The following is a 21,232-nucleotide window of genomic DNA, read 5'->3' as shown; positions in this document are numbered from 1 at the left end:
GTAGAAGCTGGTGACTTAAAAAGTGTAAATATAAAAGACTGTGCACATTTTTTTTTAATGGAAGTAAATTGGAAAGTTGTTTAAAATTACATGCTGTATCTGAATCATGAAAATTTAATTTGACCTGAGTGTCCCTTTTAAGGTCTGAATAATATGCTCAATATGATGTGAAGTTGTCCGGACAAGGATTCCTATATATATATCCCACATTTTTTAAAGAGTTAATAGTTTTTTTGCCATGCATATATTTTTAATACTAGTCCTACTGCTATTACAACCACATTTATTGATGCTACACTGTCAGTGGCCGAGACAGAGCATCATGTGAGCAGCTAGGTGACTTATTACCCGACCATGCATGAGAGGTAAGACATTCTCCAGCTTTAACCAATGTGGACCATCTAAATTGCCTTAAACTCCAGGTTTCCCTCTCGTTGTAGGGCTAACTCCCCATGATGAGACTATGCTTCTACATAGAATCAGCATGCACAGTAGTTAGAAGGTCCTTCAATGAGGTGTTACTGGGTGCAATAGCCAGTATATACACAATTTTAAATGTATGCCTAGTTTACATTAACTAGTTTTAACTTATACTGGAGTAATTAAATTACTTTAGACTAATATCTGAACTCCCCCTACTCGAATGTATGTTTCACTGGACTTTGTTTCACAAGGTTTTATGACTTGTATCCCTCCCATAGGTAATATAGTTCATCAGACTTGAAGATCCTCTCTACACATATTTCATATACTCAGTTCATTGCACATAATAGTAGCTAATTATTAATTATCTTTTTATACAATATCGGGGTCCAAAAGTGGCCCACTTTGTTATTTTATCTCTTCCCCTAAGTTCCACTTCCCGTCACAAAATCCCCTCTAAGGGGTCCGAGAGTGGCCTCTAGCTACCACTGGGGGAAAACATCTTATCACATTGCTCCATATATTGAGGTGATACACATTAAATGAAAATCTGAGGTTTATCTCTACTGGTACTATCGGGTGAATTGTGATTACTCCCCACTATAGGGCTCGTTTTCATTGAGCCGTTAAAAATGGAGCCGTAAGCTACCGAAGTGGCCGATAGCTAAAAGTAATTTATGGCTCCATTTTAGTACCAGGTTTCCATTGAAAAAGTTTCCACTTTGCGTGCGGTCGCTATTTTCGTGTAGGTGTAAGTTAGTGTTGTGTTAACGCTTCCACCCGATGACGGATTTCTAAAACATTAACAGGTAACCCGATCTTACACTACACTCAATCGCATATACGGCACCGCATACAAGTGCGGCGCGTATATTTTACGCGTTGCTCGCTGTTAAAATAAAATCAAACACCTAACACATGCGCACTATCTACCTCTCAACCGCAACCCCCCAACCGCAATAACTAATGTATTAACCCCTAATCCGCCAACCCCCATATCGCAAAGTATCTATTTAAACTATTACCCCCTAATCCGCCATGCCCCACAACGCAATCTAGCCATTTAAACTATGAACCCCTAATCCGCCATGCCCCACAACGCAATCTAGCCGTTTAACCTTTTAACCCCTAATCCGCCATGCCCCTCAACACAATCTAGCCATTTAAACTATTAACCCCTAATCCGCCATGCCGCACAATGCAATCTAGCCATTTAAACTATTAACCCCTAATCCTCCATGCCCCCATATCGCAAAAAACGAATCACTAAGCACTCTAACCTAACACCCCCTAAATTAACCCCATTACATAAATTAAAATAATCCTAAATTACAATTAAACTAATAAATCCTAAATTGCATTTAAAATAAAAAACCTAATATTACTTTAAAAATAAAAAAAACCTAAGTTTAAATTTATCTAAAATTACAACAAATAAAAAAGTCTAACATTACATAAAATAATAAACCAAATTATCAAAAATAAAAAAAATATTCCTTATCCCTATGAAAATAAAAAGCCCTCCAAATTTAAAAACACCCCCTAATCTAATACTAAACTACCAATAGCCCTTAAAAAGGCCTTTTGTAGGGCATTGCCCTAAGTTAAACAGCTCTTTTACCTTTAAAAAAAAATAAGTTCCCCCTAACAGTAAAACCCCCCCACCCACCAAACCCCCAAAAATAAAAAACTAACACAAAAAAATCCTAAACTAACCATTGCCCCAAAAGGGGCATTTGTATGGGCATTGTCCTTAAAAGGGCATTCAGCTCTTTTTCTGCCCTTAAAAGGGCATTCAGGTTAGGTTAGGGGGCTTAGTGATTAGTTATTTGCGATATGGGGGCATGGCAGTTTAGGGGTTAATAGTTTAAATAGTTAGATTGCGTTGTGGGGCATGGCGGATTAGGGGTTAATAGTTTAAATAGCTAGATTGCGTTGTGGGGCATGGCGGATTATGGGTTAATAGTTTAAATAGCTAGATTGCGTTGTGGGGCATGGTGGATTAGGGTTTAATAGTTTGAATAGCTAGTTTGTGCTGTGGGGCATGGCGGTTTAGAAGCGAATACATTTATTATAAGTTGCGATGTGGGGTGTATGGCGGATAGAGGGGTTTTGACGTGTCGGGTTAGATTTCAATGGGAAAAAGGTCTCATACAGCACCTTTTTCCTATTTTACACCTAGTTAAGCTGGGTGTTATTTTTGTTACTGTATCGGCAGCCTCTGATAGTGTATTAATGGTTTGCGCGGGCATTGGAAACCGGGTATAATTTAAAGATTAGCAGCTTCTGATACTTTGTATGGGACACGATAATGTTTTCGGCAGCTGGGGTCCGGTTGCTGAAATTGAGTTATAACCAGGGCCGTTGAAAGCAGTCAGTGAACAATATTGCTTCTGACAGCTTGAATTAAGGTTTAATGGAAACGAGCCCTATGTATATTTCAGTGTTTTGGTTGTTATTTCTTTTTTTTCTGGAACTATGATATTGTCGGTCTGTTCTGTCTATTTTACAGCCTCAATAAAATTAAAATAAAAAAAAAGAAATATATGACTGTATGGTGAAAGGTTACATTTTAACACCTGACATGAAATGGATGAGAAATTCTTGACCACATATTAAAATTTAGATTCAAAGATTTTTAATGTCGGCTCAGTGCTGGCAATCAAAATACAAATCCTTCAATGCAGTGGGGCACCAGGGCCCAAATGCTGGGAGCCAGTTTATACATAGGGTGTGCAGAATGTGTACAGTCCTAATGTAGGGGAGCCTTTTATTAGTGCAGGTCTCAGGTTATATCTTCAAAATCATTGTACAGTGCAACATGTATACTATTACTATTGCTTAATACTGAGTTATATTTAAAATGCTTGCACCAGGGCCCTCTGTTGAGTAGGTCCACTACTGTTCCAAATAAATTGTAATTATTAAATATACATCAACATTTATTATACATTTTAATAAATAAAATAAAACATCTTTTAAAATTATTATATCATTTTCCTCCCTTCTCCTGTCTTTTCAAGGATACTGGTTGTTACTAAAGGTTTTTAACTAGTTTGGAGCTATTATAAATTCCTTATTACTGAGAGAGTATTATTAACTGCTTTGTAATTATGGGCTCTACACCACTTGTAATTCTCTTAGAAATAAATAGCTGTTGCACTGTTGGTATTAATGTATGAGTGGGTGGGAGCTGCACTTGAGAATTGTAGGGCTGTTGTTATTATACAAATAACCCTTACGTTAAAGTCAAAGCTTAAAATCTTAATTAAATGCACTATTGCGCAGAGATGAATGAGTTTATGCAGTGTCTAATATTTACAAATGACATGGTCTCACCAATTAAAGGACTAAAAGCATATCAACTATATATATAGTATATACACAACACATAGAACGTATGACACTCGCTTGCAAGCACACAGCTGGATTAAAAGGAAAAAGAAAGCGTTAGTTACAGAATTTGACTGAATGGTAATAGGCCCAGGACCCTGTAAAGGCCTCTTTCTCCCTGAGATAAAAACAGGGGTGACACAGGCACTTATTAATTTCCCTAGACACATACAAAACACAGAAATAGACTGCACTCTCAAACCAGACTGGGTACAGCTGGGGGTGACTTGAGCAGTTAACCCCAGACAAGCCTGGGTACAAAGCTCATAGGGAAAATTAAGAAAAAAATGATTACCACAACACATAGAAAGTCTGACACTCTCTTGCAAGTACACAGCTAGATTAGTAGCAAAATGGAAGAGTTAGTTACAGCATTTGGCAAAATGGTGATAGGTCCAGGACCACGTCAAGGTCTCTTTCTCCATGTGTCCCAAACCTACAGCCACACAAATCATGCCTTCAACCAAACACACTGAGATACAAACATGCATGACACAAGACCTTTGTAATTTCCCTAGACATATACAAAACACGGAAATTAACTGCACTATCAAACCAGACTGGGTACACACTCTATGACCCTGCAAAACTCAAAACCTGGGTGCTTACCAGCACTCACAGCCAGCTGCATAGCTTTCAGTGACTCAGGCAGTTAACCCCATATGTATGTATGTATCGGCAATGCATACTAGTATTTGCACCCCACTTTTAGACTGCACAGAAAACAATTCCACCAGCCCTTTGCATTACTACAAACAATATGCCAACAAAGCATACCTACCAACTTTAATCAAAGCCAAGGTCTTATCAAAAGAAGCATAAATAACTGAACCTTCCTTTGGGATATAAAATGTATTGTACTATGCAAAACGTCCCTGGATTCTTGCTGGTCCCAAAACCAATATGATGTAATTCCTCCTTCAGTTGTCTCACTAAGTGAATCAACTACTATGTCACCCGGACTTCATATTCTTCTCCTCAATACTACATTTCTATTAACTGGAACTCCACCAGGACACCCTCTTCTCTTTCTCAGTGCCAGACCTCTGTCTATGATGCTGCTAGTGTATAATTTACCAAACTAACCTCCACCTTCCATACCCCCGTTCTACATTCCCCATTGCATCTCTTACTTAGCTCTTTAAACCGTTAAAGGTTTTTGTCCTCTGACCTTCCAAATTTCCCCTTTTTGGTCTGGGGGTACAGTTTTAGTCTACATCACATTTGCCCTATATAGTAGAATTTATATTATTTATTGGTTTGCACCCCACTTCAAGAAAGAATGAATTCAAAAGGCTAAGTAGATTCAAAATCATGGGTTAGAAATATGTGATGGTTTAATTAAAGATATATTCATTAAACATAGTTGTCAGCAGTATATAAATAAGTTTCACGCCTCAATAAGACTAACATTTGCAAATCGACATAAATATAAACAGAACCTTTATCTGCAAAAAAAATTCTAAGAAAAAAATTGGTTGAAGCATTCTAAAGTTTGTTAATCTCTGTTCTGCGGTAGTAGACAGTGGACTAGTATATGGGATCAGTTTTGTTACAATACACACACTGTAAAGAGATTGTTAAAAATAGATTTCCTAAAAATATGTATTATTAAATATAAATTAAGGAATTTTAAAACGATGTTTGAATATTTTGCTGATATTACTACTTTTTAGCAGAATTGTTTATCTTTCACTTTATTATTTTAATATATGTGTTATTTTTTCCAGGATAAAAACCCACCGCTGCACTTGGCTATTTTACATGACCATATGTCTATAGTGGATGAACTTCTAGAGGCTGGATATGATATTAATGTCATCAATGTGGTAGGTGGTGGGCATACACTTTATGATATGTAGCAAAACCTACAACTTTAAAGATATATTAAAGACTGATCAGACTGATATACTTCAGGAAAGTTCTCATCTGTGAAAAGCACTATTGGCTAAAAGAGGCTGCTTCTAGGTGTTAACTCGCCATAGAACAAGCTACTGAGCAGAGCTGTTGTTCATTCCTGGTAGAGCGCTTCTCTTTCTGTATGCATTTGAATGATGACTATGGGGAAGTCTCCCTTAGGATAATGGGGCAAACCAGAGGGGGACTCCTTGCCCAATGTGCTTAGAGGAATATGGCTGCACCTCACTGACGTGGCCCAAAGAAGGCCAAAATGATTGTCTGTGGTTACCATGTTCCTTGTTCAGAGTAGGATCGCCTGGTATTTCGGGCTGGACTGACCTTACTCGGCGGGATCAGGCTGATATACTTTTGGAAAATTTTCCTCTGTAAAAATCACAATTGGGCTAAAAGAGGTTTCTCCTAGGTGGTAACTCGCCATAGAACAAGCTACTTGGTAGATAGGTTTATATATGTATATATATATATATATATTTATTTTTTTCAAGAAGAAGTCACACTCTCTGGATTAAACACACAGCAATTGTATTGTTTTGGGGTCTTTACTCCCTCCTCAGACAACCTGAGTGAACAAAAAACAGTGAAAGCAAAATCAGTTCCCACCCCTCCAGTGCACAACCAATCATAAGACATGCCTTTAATTGACAACATCTGTGAATCTGATGGTGTTGCTTTCAACATTTACAGGCCCATTTATCAAGCTCCGTACGGAGCTTGAAGGGCCGTGTTTCTGGCGAGTCTTCAGACTCGCCAGAAACACAACTTATGAAGCAGCGGTCTAAAGACCGCTGCTCCATAACCCTGTCCGCCTGCTCTGAACAGGCGGACAGGAATCGCCGGACATCAACCCGATCGAATACGATCGGGTTGATTGACAGCTCCCTGCTGGCGGCCGATTGGCCGCGAGTCAGCAGGGGGCGGCGTTGCACCAGCAGCTCTTGTGAGCTGCTGGTGCAATGTTAAATGCGGAGAGCGTATTGCTCTCCGCATTTAGCGAGGTCTTGCGGACCTGATCCGCAGTGTCGGATCAGGTCCGCAAGCCCTTTGATAAATGGGCCTGATATACTCTGATTTAAAAAAAAAAAAATAATTATACAAAGTTAATCAAACATGCTGTAATCAATAAATATGATTTGTGTAAACTGCATAATGTGACCGTTGTACCAGTGATGTATAAAGATAAAACTAAAACCATCCCAGATACAATGGTCATATTAAGCAGTTTACACAGATCATATTTGTTGGTTACAACATGTTTGATTAACTTTGTCTAAGAAATTTTTTCACAGTCTATATGAGGGGTGTCAAACTCATTTGAGTCACGAGCCATTTTCCATACATATATAGCAGTGGTGTTTGCTATAACTGTATACATTTCAAAATATTGTGTTCTGTAACCCCTAAGTAACTTACCCTGCCTTAATGAAACACACGCTAATGCTTTTACGAATGTGACGCACATGCTCCAACTAGTTGCTCTCCCGGCCACCCATGGAGTCCGTGTTTCTTTTTTTTCTAGCAACCCTATTCCAAACGTGCTCACAGTGTAGCATGCACATAGTATAACATTTCATCTGCATTATAAACACTAGATCACAAAGCTGGCAGCATAGCGATCCACTGTTTATATAGTGATAGACATATACCTGTTGTGATAGCTATCGAGAATCTATTTACCCCTTTTTAATATGTACTGTATATATTTATACACACACACACATATATATATAAAATAAATACATATAAAATATGTGATTTTAGTTATAGAGAAAATTATGGAAAGGAATGGGCAGTAACGAACACGTATAAAGAAGTGCTGCATGTGTCAAATAAATCATAATGCACTTATTTGTGTTTGTCTTTTTTTTTTTAATAACAATGTGGCTCATTAGAGTCTCTAAGTTTTAATGATCTCGCTACCGTAGCGCTGCTGCTCACTATTCAATGAGGGCATTGTGATGCCGAAACAAAGGGATACAGTCATTATAATGGAGAGCTGAATGGAATTTAAACGCATGTGCAACCCTAGTAAGCACGCTCGTACCCCTTTGTGATGGTATAATAGTTCAGATTTAAACACTATAAGTAAAAATGAAATCATGTGATAGTCGATTCAATTGCGTGATTTTAAGGCCGTGATCGGATCATGGGGGAGTGCCTATGCTGCAAGGCACACCCCCAGGCTGATCCTTGCCTACGTCAAAGGGGGAAGTTGCAGGACACCTTTTTATGAAAGGATGTTCCAAGGGTTTAAGTAATAAGCATATTGTAATTATTTTTCATATTATTTTTCATGGGGGTGTTGCAGGCTTCAAAAAATTAGGTCGCTGGCTGCTTGAGGCCCACTCGCCACCAGTTTGACACCCCTGGTCTATATGATGAAAGCAACACCATCAGATTCATAGATGATGTTTTCTTATTGTTCTTGCAATAGAAGAGTGGGAACTGTTTTTGCTTTAAAGTGCCATAAAACATGTTGAGATCTGTGCATATTCTAAAAGAGCTAATTAAGAAAAAATGTTTGCATACTTTTTTTAAAAAAATAGCTGGCAAGTATTTTAAAATAATTTTCAAAAATAAGCAAAATTACTTAAATAGCTGTGCTTTCTGGAGTAGACCGATCCACCCCACCCCATATCAGTGTTTAACATAAAAAACACAGGCATTGTATTTTAATATTTTAATTTGAGTTCACAGCAACTTATTTGCTTCTAGGCATGCTCTAGCAGATAATGACTGTTACAGTCTTGCATTCTACCATAGCAATGGTGGATATATATGCAATAATAAAAGGAATTGTTTGGGGGGAATTAGAGCTGTATAATTCGGACACTTAAGAAACGGTAATGGCGAGGCACTGCAGCATAAGGTAAAGTAATTAAACTACATATTATTATATTTTGTCTCTATCCCAACTTTTTTTATGTCCCTTTAATTTCACTCGGCCAGATTTTGAGTTTTGCGTTATCAGTGGCTCGGAAATAACTTGCAAGTTATTTATGTTTAAACCTAACACCCTAACATAAACCCTGAGTCTAAACACCCCTAATCTGCCGTCCCCGACATCGCCAACACCTACATTACACTTATTAACCCCTAATCTGCCGCCCCCGACATTACACTTATTAACCCCTAATCCGCCGTCCCCAACATCACCGACACCTACATTACACTTATTAACCCCTAAACCTCTAGCTTCTCACATCACTAACACTAAATAAATATATTAACCCCTAACCCTAACTTTAATATAATTAAAATAAATCTAAATAAAACTTGCTATCATTACCTAACTAATTCCTATTTAAAACAAAATACCTATAAAATAAACCCTAAGCTAGCTACAATATAACTAATAGTTACATTGTAGCTATCTTAGGTTTAATTTTTATTTCACAGCTAAGTTTGTATTTATTTTAACTAGGTAGACTAGTTAGTAACAAGTTATTAACTATTTACTAACTATCTAGTTAAAATAAATACAAATTTACCTGTAAAATAAAACCTAACCTGAGTTACACTAACACCTAACATTACACTAAAATTAAATAAATTACATTAATTAAATACAATTAACTAAATTACAAAAAAAACAAAACACTAAATTACACAAAATAAAAAAGAAATGATCAAATATTTAAACTAATTACACCTAATTTAATAGCCATATCAAAATAAAAAAGCCTCCCCCAAATAAAAAAAATAAAAAACCCTAGCCTAAACTAAACTGCCAATAGCCCTTAAAAGGGCCTTTTGCGGGGGATTGCCCCAAAGAAATCAGCTCTTTTACCTGTAAAAAAACAAACAACCCCCCAACAGTAAAACCCACCACCCACACAACCAAACACCCCAAATAAAATCCTGTCTAAAAAACCTAAGCTCCCCATTGCCCTGAAAAGGGCATTTGGGTGTGCATTGCCCTTAAAAGGGCATTTAGCCTTTTTTTCTGTGCCCAAAACCCTACTTACAGTTTTTGAAGACCGGACATCCATCCTCATCAAGCCGGGAGAAGACTTCATCCAAGTGGGCAGAAGTCCTCAACGAAGGCGGGATAAGTCTTCATCCAAGCTGCAAGAAGTCATCCTCCAGACGGGCAGAAGTCTTCATCCAGACGGCATCTTCTATCTTAATCCTTCCAACACGGAGCGGCTCCATCTTCAAGACATCCGGCGCAGAGCATCCTCTTCTTTCGCTGGATCTTGAATAATGAAGGTTCCTTTAATTGATGTCATCCAAGATGGCGTCCCTTGAATTCCGATTGGCTGATAGAATTCTATCAGCCAATCGGAATTAAAGGCTAAAAAATCCTATTGGCTAATGTCAATTCTATTGAACTTCAATCCGATTGGCTGATTAAATCAACCAATCGGAATTTTTCCTACCTTAATTCCGATTGGCTGATAGAATCCTATCAGCCAATTGGAATTCGAGGGACGCCATCTTGGATGACGTTATTTAAAGGAACCGTCATTCGTCCTTAGTCCGTCGGCCAGGAAGGATGCTCCGCGCCGGAGGTCTTCAAGATGGAGCCGCTCCTCGTCGGATGGATGAAGATAGAAGATGCCGCTTGGATTAAGATGTCTTTCAGTCCGGCTGTCCTCTTCTGCCCGAATAGGATGAAGTCTTCTGCCGGTCTGGATGTCCTCTTCTGCCCGGATAGGATGAGGACTTCTGCCGGTCCGGATGTCCTCTTCTGCCCCATCGGATGAAGACTTCTGCCCGTATCGGATGACCACTGGTGCCCGGCTGGGTGAAGACAGCTCAAGGTAGGGTGATCTTCAATGGGGTAGTGTTATGTTTTATTAAGGGGGGATTGGGTGGGTTTTAGAGTAGGGGTGTGTGGGTGGTGGGTTGTAATGTTGGGGGGTATTCTCTTGTTTTTTACAGGTAAAAGAGCTGATTACTTTGGGGCAATGCCCCACAAAAAGCCCTTTTAAGGGCTATTTGTAATTTAGTATAGGGTAGGGCATTTTATTTTTTTTTTTTTATTTTTTTATTTTATTAGGGGGCTTAGATTAGGTGTAATTAGTTTAAACTTCTTGTAATTTTTTTATTTTCTGTAATTTAGTGTGTTTTTTTGTAATATAGTTTATTTAATTTAATTGTATTTTATTTTAGCTAATCGTAGTTAATTAATTTAATTTATTTATTAAAAGTGTAGTGTTAGGTGTAATTGTAACTTAGGTTAGGATTTATTTTACAGGTAAATTTGTAGTTATTTTAACTAGGTAGCTATTAAATAGTTATTAACTATTTATAGCTATTGTACCTAGTTAAAATAAATACAAAGTTGCCTGTAAAATAAAAATAAATCCTAAAATCAATGTAATTATTAATTATATTGTAGCTATCTTAGGGTTTATTTTATAGGTAAGTATTTAGTTTTAAATAGGAATAATTTAGTTAATAATAGTAATATTATTTAGATTTATTTAAATAATAATTAAGTTAGGGGGGTGTTAGGGTTAGACTTAGGTTTAGGGGTTAATAAATTTAATGTAGCTGGCGGCAGTGTAGGGGGTAAGATTAGAGGTTAATATATTTAATGTAGGTGGCGGCGGTGTAGGGGGGTCAGATTAGAGGTTAGTAAATTTAATGTAGGTGGCGGCGGGGTCCGGGAGCGGCAGTTTAGGGGTTAAACACTTTATTTTGGTGCAGCGTTTAGGGGTTAATACATATAATGTAGGTGGCGGTGGGCTCCGGAAGCGGCGGTTTAGGGGTTAATACACTATATTAGTTATTGTGGTGGGGGATTGCGGTTGACAGGTAGATAGACATTGCGCATACATTAGGTTTTTTTTGGAAGGCATTTTAGGGAGTTACGGTGCTCCAATACTCAGCACAAGGCCTGCTACGGCTGCATTTTATGGCAAGGTGAAAATGGAGTAAGGTTTCTCCATTTTAGCCACGTAAGGCCTTGCGCTGGATATTGGATACCGACTTACGACGCGGTCCCATGTTAGCCTATGGGAGTTAAAATTGCGGGCGACGGGTGAAATGGTAGGTTTTTTATTTTTTTTAACTTAGGGGATGTTTGGATGTTGGGGGTTAGATGCTAGGGGGTATTTTGCGATGGGGGGTTGTGGTGGTTAGGGGGTATTTTGTGATAGAGGTTGTAGTGGTTTAGGGTTTAATAGCGTAGGGGGTAATTTGAGGTGGGCTATGTGGCAGTTTAAGGGTTAATAGTGCAGGAAGTTATTGTGGTGGTTTAGGGGTTATTATAGTAGGGGGCTTATTGCAGTGCAGGTAAGTGCGCAAGTATTTTTTTAGCTTGGGCTTCATTGAAGTATATGGGGGAGTACATTAATGCGATTGCAACTTCGCATAGTCTATCTTTTTGCGCGTCAGGTTGTGCTCGAGCACAAACTTTTTCCTTTCAACTAGTAATACAAGCGCAACCGGACGTGCGCAAAAAATCTCTGTCTAGCGAAGTTAAAATAGCTCTCTACTCGTAATCTAGTCCTAAGTGGCAAGAAAAGTAACAAATAGTAATGGTCCATTTATTTGTTATTGCAGAGAAACCAGAGTGCACTCCATCTAGCTGCTGAACTCAAGAACACAGACCTGGTGGAAAAGCTTCTTAAGACAGGTTGTGACCTTACAATTGCAGATAAGGTAAGCATTTCTGCTTGGTATGTGCTTGGTATAAAAAAAATGTACAAAAGCATTAGCCTGTTTCAGTGGTAGTAATATAGAGATTAGCAATTATAGAGACTACAAAAGATTTAGGTCCCAGAGGGCGCTAAAGTACAGATGTAAAAGCACAATTTATATATATAAATATATATTATAAAGATAATGATGTATCTGTATGTAGCACAATATTAATACCAAAAGGATATATGACAAAAATTAATATGACAGTCTGACATCAGATGGTATAAAAAGTCCACAATATTAATACAAAAAACGATATATGGTAAATATTAATATGATAGTCGGACATCAGATGGTATAAAAAGTTCACTAAAGGTTGTAATATATATTTAAATATTAAAAAGTGGTATCATATTAAGCATATCATTTTATATACCCCATCCTTTTTTGTCAGCTTAAAACTAGACAGAATGAAGGACAACAATAGTAGAATTATTATTATATTATCCACCTTTGGAAAAAGCAAAGGAAAATCTTCAAAGCTTTCTTATATTAAAGAAAGAAAAGAATAGCCTATATTCCTACTTTGGTTGAAAATAATGGTGTTTTTACCACCAACACAGTCAAAATTAGAAATAGACAAAATCCTTTCAGATCTTGAAATAATATTATAACAGAATCATAGACGACTTGCAGAACCAACAAGGAATTTATAAATAATAATCTTTTCTTCTTTTATTTTGTATTATATATGTATTTATATATATATATATATATATATATAAATTACCTAACCGTTAGTGCATGCACCTTCAAGCCTTTGACTAGAAAAATAATTTTGAAGTAGAAGGATAAAGAGCTGAGAAGTAACCAGGAAGGCCAAATCCAGATCTCCTAGGACAGAGCCTTGGGAAAAACTAGAAAACATAATTTATGCTTACCTGATAAATTCCTTTCTTCTGTAGTGTGATCAGTCCACGGGTCATCATTACTTGTGGGATATTATCTGCTCCCCTACAGGAAGTGCAAGAGGATTCACCCAGCAGAGTTGCTATATAGCTCCTCCCCTCTACGTCACCTCCAGTCATTCGACCAAGGACCAACGAGAAAGGAGAAGCCAAGGGTGTAGTGGTGACTGGAGTATAATTTAAAAAATATTTACCTGCCTTAAAAAACAGGGCGGGCCGTGGACTGATCACACTACAGAAGAAAGGAATTTATCAGGTAAGCATAAATTATGTTTTCTTCTGTTAAGTGTGATCAGTCCACGGGTCATCATTACTTGTGGGATACCAATACCAAAGCAAAAGTACACGGATGACGGGAGGGATAGGCAGGCTCTTTATACAGAAGGAACCACTGCCTGAAGAACCTTTCTCCCAAAAATAGCCTCCGAGGAAGCAAAAGTGTCAAATTTGTAAAATTTGGAAAAAGTATGAAGCGAAGACCAAGTTGCAGCCTTGCAAATCTGTTCAACAGAGGCCTCATTCTTAAAGGCCCAAGTGGAAGCCACAGCTCTAGTGGAATGAGCTGTAATTCTTTCAGGAGGCTGCTGTCCAGCAGTCTCATAAGCTAAACGAATTATGCTACGAAGCCAAAAAGAGAGAGAGGTAGCAGAAGCTTTTTGACCTCTCCTCTGACCAGAGTAAACGACAAACAGGGAAGACGTTTGTCGAAAATCTTTAGTTGCCTGTAAATAAAATTTAAGGGCACGAACTACATCCAGATTGTGCAAAAGACGTTCCTTCCTCGAAGAAGGATTTGGGCACAAGGATGGAACAACAATCTCCTGATTGATATTCCTGTTAGTGACTACCTTAGGTAAGAACCCAGGTTTAGTACGCAGAACTACCTTATCCGAGTGAAAAATCAAATAAGGAGAATCACAATGTAAGGCTGATAACTCAGAGACTCTTCGAGCCGAGGAAATAGCCATTAAAAATAGAACTTTCCAAGATAACAACTTTATAACAATGGAATGAAGGGGTTCAAACGGAACACCCTGTAAAACGTTAAGAACAAGGTTTAAACTCCATGGTGGAGCCACAGCTTTAAACACAGGTTTAATCCTGGCCAAAGCCTGACAAAAAGCCTGAATGTCTGGAACTTCTGACAGACGCTTGTGTAACAGAATGGACAGAGCTGAGATCTGTCCCTTTAAGGAACTAGCGGATAACCCCTTTTCTAAACCTTCTTGTAGAAAAGACAATATCCTAGGAATCCTAACCTTACTCCAAGAGTAACCTTTGGATTCGCACCAATATAGGTATTTACGCCATATTTTATGGTAAATCTTTCTGGTAACAGGCTTCCTAGCCTGTATTAAGGTATCAATAACTGACTCAGAAAAACCACGCTTTGATAAGATCAAGCGTTCAATTTCCAAGCAGTCAGCTTCAGAGAAGTTAGATTTTGATGTTTGAAAGGACCCTGAATCAGAAGGTCCTGTTTCAGAGGTAACGACCAAGGTGGACAGAATGACATGTCCACCAGATCTGTATACCAAGTCCTGCGTGGCCATGCAGGCGCTATTAGAATCACTGATGCTTTCTCCTGTTTGATTCTGGCAATCAATCGAGGAAGCATTGGGAAAGGTGGAAACACATAAGCCATCCTGAAGGTCCATGGTGCTGTCAAGGCATCTATCAGGACCGCTCCCGGATCCCTGGATCTGGACCCGTAGCGCGGAAGCTTGGCGTTCTGTTGAGACGCCATGAGATCTATCTCTGTTTTGCCCCAACGTCGAAGTATTTGGGCAAAGACCTCTGGATGAAGTTCCCACTCCCCCGGATGAAAAGTCTGACGACTTAAGAAATCCGCCTCCCAGTTCTCCACTCCCGGGATGTGGATTGCAGACAGGTGGCAAGAGTGAGACTCTGCCCAGCGAATTATCTTCGATACTTCCATCATTGCTAGGGAGCTTCTTGTCCCTCCCTGATGGTTGATATAAGCTACAGTCGTGATGTTGTCCGACTGGAACCTGATGAACCCCCGAGTTGTTAACTGGGGCCAAGCCAGAAGAGCATTGAGGACTGCTCTCAATTCCAGAATGTTTATTGGAAGAAGACTCTCCTCCTGATTCCATAGTCCCTGAGCCTTCAGAGAATTCCAGACAGCGCCCCAACCTAGTAGGCTGGCGTCTGTTGTTACAATTGACCAGTCTGGCCTGCTGAATGGCATTCCCCTGGACAGATGTGGCCGATAAAGCCACCATAGAAGAGAATTTCTGGTCTCTTGATTCAGATTTAGAGTGGGGGACAAATCTGAGTAATCCCCATTCCACTGACTTAGCATGCACAGTTGCAGTGGTCTGAGATGTAGGCGTGCAAAAGGAACTATGTCCATTGCTGCTACCATTAGTCCGATTACCTCCATGCATTGAGCTACTGACGGGTGTTGAATAGAATGAAGGACACGGCATGCACTTTGAAGTTTTGTTAACCTGTCCTCTGTCAGGTAAATCTTCATTTCTACAGAATCTATCGGAGTCCCCAGGAAGGGAACTCTTGTGAGTGGAAAGAGAGAACTTTTCTCTTCGTTCACTTTCCATCCATGCGACCTTAGAAATGCCAGTACTATCTCTGTATGAGATTTGGCAGTTTGAAGGCTTGAAGCTTGTATCAGTATGTCGTCTAAGTACGGAGCTACTGAAATTCCTCGCGGTCTTAGTACCGCCAGAAGAGTGCCCAGAACCTTTGTGAAGATTCTTGGAGCCGTAGCCAGTCCGAATGGAAGAGCTACAAACTGGTAATGCCTGTCTAAAAAGGTAAACCTTAGATACCGGTAATGGCTTTTGTGAATCGGTATGTGAAGGTAAGCATCCTTTAAATCCACTGTGGTCATGTACTGACCCTCTTGGATCATGGGTAAGATTGTTCGAATAGTTTCCATCTTGAACGATGGAACTCTTAGGAATTTGTTTAGGATCTTTAAATCCAAGATTGGCCTGAAGGTTCCCTCTTTTTTGGGAACTACAAACAGATTTGAGTAAAACCCTTGTCCTTGTTCCAACCGCGGAACTGGATGGATCACTCCCATTAATAAAAGATCTTGTACGCAGCGTAGAAACGCTTCCTTCTTTGTTAGGTTTGTTGACAACCTTGACAGATGAAATCTCCCTCTTGGGGGAGAGGATTTGAAGTCCAGAAGGTATCCCTGAGATATGATCTCTAACGCCCAGGGATCCTGAACATCTCTTGCCCAAGCCTGGGCGAAGAGGGAAAGTCTGCCCCCCACTAGATCCGGTCCCGGATCGGGGGCCCTCAATTCATGCTGTCTTAGGGGCAGCAGCAGGTTTTCTGGCCTGTTTGCCCCTGTTCCAGGACTGGTTAGGTTTCCAGCCTTGTCTGTAGCGAGCAACAGCTCCTTCCTGTTTTGGTGCAGAGGAAGTTGATGCTGCTCCTGCTTTGAAATTACGAAAGGAACGAAAATTGGACTGTCTAGCCTTGGCTTTGGCCTTGTCCTGAGGCAGGGCATGACCTTTACCTCCTGTAATGTCAGCAATAATCTCTTTCAAGCCGGGCCCGAATAAGGTCTGCCCTTTGAAAGGAATATTAAGCAATTTAGATTTAGACGTAACATCAGCTGACCAGGATTTCAGCCACAGAGCTCTGCGTGCCTGAATGGCGAATCCTGAATTTTTAGCCGCAAGTTTAGTTAAATGTACTACGGCATCTGAAATAAATGAATTAGCTAACTTAAGGAATTTAAGTTTGTGTGTGATGTCATCTAGTGTGGATGATTGAAGTGTCTCTTCCAGAGACTCAAACCAAAATGCTGCTGCAGCCGTGACAGGCGCAATATATGCAAGAGGTTGCAATATAAACCCTTGTTGAACAAACATTTTCTTAAGGTAACCCTCTAATTTTTTATCCATTGGATCTGAAAAAGCACAGCTATCCTCCACTGGGATAGTGGTACGCTTAGCTAAAGTAGAAACTGCTCCCTCCACCTTAGGGACCATTTGCCATAAGTCCCGTGTGGCGGCGTCTATTGGAAACATCTTTCTGAATATAGGAGGGGGTGAGAAAGGCACACCGGGTCTATCCCACTCCTTAGTAACAATGTCAGTAAGTCTCTTAGGTATAGGAAAAACGTCAGTACTCGTCGGTACCGCAAAATATTTATCCAACCTACACATTTTCTCTGGGATTGCAACTGTGTTACAATCATTCAGAGCCGCTAATACCTCCCCTAGTAACACACGGAGGTTCTCAAGCTTAAATTTAAAATTTGAAATGTCTGAGTCCAGTTTATTTGGATCAGAACCGTCACCCACAGAATGAAGCTCTCCGTCTTCACGTTCTGCAAACTGTGACGCAGTATCAGACATGGCCCTTGCATTATCAGCGCACTCTGTTCTCACCCCAGAGTGATCACGTTTACCTCTTAGTTCTGGTAGTTTAGCCAAAACTTCAGTCATAACAGTAGCCATATCTTGTAATGTGATTTGTAATGGCCGCCCAGATGTACTCGGCGCTACAATATCACGCACCTCCTGAGCGGGAGATGCAGGTACTGACACGTGAGGCGAGTTAGTCGGCATAACTCTCCCCTCGTTGTTTGGTGAAATATGTTCAATTTGTACAGATTGACTGTTTTTTTAAAGTAGCATCAATACATTTAGTACATAAATTTCTATTGGGCTCCACTTTGGCATTAACACATATAGCACAGAGATATTCCTCTGAATCAGACATGTTTAACACACTAGCAAATAAACAGCAACTTGAAAATACTTTTCAAAGTAATTTACAAATAATATGAAAACGAACTGTGCCTTTAAGAAGCACAGAAAAAAATTATAACAGTTAAAATAATTAAGTTATAGCATCAATCTTTGTCAGAATATACAGTTTTAGCAAAGGATTGTTCCCCTCAGCAATTAAACAACACAACTTTAGCAAAGGTTTAATCCCATTAGCAAAGATAACAATTTCTGAAAGCAGGAAACAAATTACAGAATAAACGTTTTTATCTCAGTCAAACTATAATTCTCACAGCTCTGCTGTGCTGACTGAAATATTTGATGCATAGTAAAAGCGCCCCTCCCCCACACACACAGCAGTGAGGGAGAACAGAAACTGACAGAAAAAAAACAGATTTAAGCAACTGCCAAGTGGAAAAATAGTGCCCAAACATTTATTCACTCAGTACCTCAGTAAATGAAAACGATTTTACATTCCAGCAAAAACGTTAAACATAATCTCTAGTTATTAAACAGCTTTATGTCTTTCTTACAGTGTAATTCTAGTGAAGTACCATTCCCCAGAATACTGAAGTGTAAAGTATACATACATGACATTATATCGGTATGGCAGGATTTTCTCATCAATTCCATTGTCAGAAAATAAAAACTGCTACATACCTCTATGCAGATTCATCTGCCCGCTGTCCCCTGATCTGAAGTTTACCTCACTCCTCAGATGGCCGAGAACAGCAATATGATCTTAACTACTCCGGCTAAAATCATAGCAAAACTCTGGTAGATTCTTCCTCAAACTCTGCCAGAGAGGTAATAACACACTCCGGTGTTATTTTAAAATAACAAACTTTTGATTGAAGATATAAAACTAAGTATAATCACCATAGTCCTCTCACACGACCTATCTAGTTGCTGGGTGCAAGAGAATGACTGGGGGTGACGTAGAGGGGAGGAGCTATATAGCAACTCTGCTGGGTGAATCCTCTTGCACTTCCTGTAGGGGAGCAGATAATATCCCACAAGTAATGATGACCCGTGGACTGATCACACTTAACAGAAGAAATAAACATCAAAAATATAAGCTATTTCTATACCTTGGGTAACCAAATAGGTGGACCAGGCAGATGGGAGGTATCTTCATAAGCATTACCTAGAGATATGGGCCAAGATATATAAATTGCTTAGATTTTTGGTGTACTTTCTAATTATCTTGGCCCTACCTGGTAATGCTCACCATTGAGATGACTTCCAACACAGTATACAAGAAATACGGGTTGGAAAAGAGACTAGACTAAAAGATACTATGCAAAAGAGATACAAATGTATGCAAGTTGAAACAGAGCACAACACTTTACAGCCAATAACAGGAGAAGCTGATTGGTGCACATCAAGCTTGTAACATAAAATAAAGGTATGATGTAATCTACATATAGCAACTTAACAAAGTTCCTCTGACATGGCATCTGCTTTGAAAGCCCATGATGCTGCAACTACCCTAGTTGAATGTGCCATGAGCCCCTCTGAAACATGCTCATTCTGTTGCTTATATTATCTGAAAATGATTTGAACAATCGAACTAGAGATGGTAGACTTTGCGGTAGCCAGAAATAGCTGAACCTAAAGTGTTAGAGCACAAAGATCTTTAAAAAAAACATCATGTAAACATTCAATCAATTAAGATTGCTGAATATTTGCTGTGGAAGCATTATGTTTTATCATCCAAGAGGAAAACACAGACCCATATTTGGTAATAAACAATAGTTGCAGGTTTCTTACGGCTTTTCAAGTTTTGAAACACTGAAGCTGAAATATTTAACTGCTGCAAACGGACAATCGTAATAACCTTGCCTTTAACCTAAAACCCGTGGGTTTGGATGCAACAGAGGATCTGAAACAGCATGTCCCGTGTTGTTGGAAGCATCTATGGAGGTTGAATTGTTAGCCTTTGCACTAGAGGGAACCAAAGTCTGCAAGATCCAAAAGGAAGGATTACAATTTTTTTTGCCTTTTCCTTCAGGATTCTCTTCAGTACATAAGGAATGAGAGGGAATGGTGAAACACATAAACCAGACTGAACTCCCACTTCTGATACAGAGCATCCACTCCTAGAGTTTCAACATCTGGGAAAATGCTGAAATATTGTGATACCTGATGACTGAGACTGGAGGCCATATATCCACTTCCAGAAAGCCCCACTCATACACAATATTCTGGAAAAGATGATTATTGAGCTGTCATTTTGCTGGTAAGACTTACTTCCTACTGAGGAAGTTTGCCTTGATATTAATGGAACCTGAAATGTCAACAGCTGAAGAAGCTGGAAATTGCGTTGAACCCACAGAAATATTGGAGAGTTCTCCTTTGGACTGACTAAATTATTGTTTATTCATTGTAGTAGGGTCCACTCTGACTCCAACAGGAGTGGACATAGATGACTGCATGAAACCACCGTTTCCTCTCCTCTCAGAGAGCCACCAATAGTCAGCTAGCTCCCAGCAGTAAATTATATGTAAATATAATTTTTCAAAAGGATACCAAGATAACAGTAAATTTGAAAATAGAAGTTAATGTAAAAGTGTCTTACAATTACATGCTTTGTTTAAAGGGATAGTCTAGTCAGAATTAAACTTCCATGATTTAGATAGGGCATGTAATTTTAAACAACTTTCCAATTTACTTTTATAATGACATTTGCTTTGTTCTCTTGGTATTCTTAGTTCAAAGCTAAACCTCTATCGTCTGGGGTTGTCATGTTCCTTGTTCAAAGGAGAATTACCTGGTATTTTGGGGCTGGACTCACCTTACTTGGCGGGATAAGACTGATATGCTTCAGGAAAGTTTTCCTTTGTGAAAAGCACAAGCGGGCTAAAAGAGGCTGCTCCTAGGTGACTCACCATAGAACAAGCTAATGAGCTGTTGTTCATTCCTGGTAGAGAGTTTCTCTCTTTCTGTGTATTTTTATAATACATAGAAGCCTGGATTTTAATTAAAGTACTATTAAAGTGATATGAAAACCAATATTTTTCTTTCATGATTCATATAGAGTATATAATTTTAAATAATGTTTCTAATTTACTTATAGTATCAAATTTGCATCATTATGTTATTCTTTGTTGAAGAGATATCTAGATAGGTAGCGTGCACATGACAGGAAATAGTGCTACCATCTAGTGCTATTGCTAATGTATAATAACATTG

At 39.0% G+C, this 21,232-nt stretch overlaps 1 protein-coding gene across 4 annotated transcripts in view; it reads left to right on the top strand.

Annotated features, from left to right (window-relative positions):
• Positions 1-21,232, top strand: part of ANKDD1B (ankyrin repeat and death domain containing 1B) — a 274,509-nt gene that overhangs the window by 108,292 nt on the left and 144,985 nt on the right. For all 4 annotated transcript variants that reach the window (XM_053701390.1, XM_053701391.1, XM_053701389.1 and 1 more), the window contains 2 exons: positions 5,547-5,645; positions 12,250-12,348. In XM_053701390.1, the coding sequence (XP_053557365.1) occupies positions 5,547-5,645; positions 12,250-12,348 (198 nt within the window). The remainder of the gene's footprint in view (positions 1-5,546; positions 5,646-12,249; positions 12,349-21,232) is intronic.

The sequence above is a fragment of the Bombina bombina genome, chromosome 2, assembly GCF_027579735.1.
Source record: "Bombina bombina isolate aBomBom1 chromosome 2, aBomBom1.pri, whole genome shotgun sequence".
In the NCBI taxonomy this organism is placed as follows: domain Eukaryota; kingdom Metazoa; phylum Chordata; class Amphibia; order Anura; family Bombinatoridae; genus Bombina; species Bombina bombina.
The sequence above is the reverse complement of the archived record's forward strand: the minus strand, read 5'-3'. Positions and strand labels throughout refer to the sequence as shown.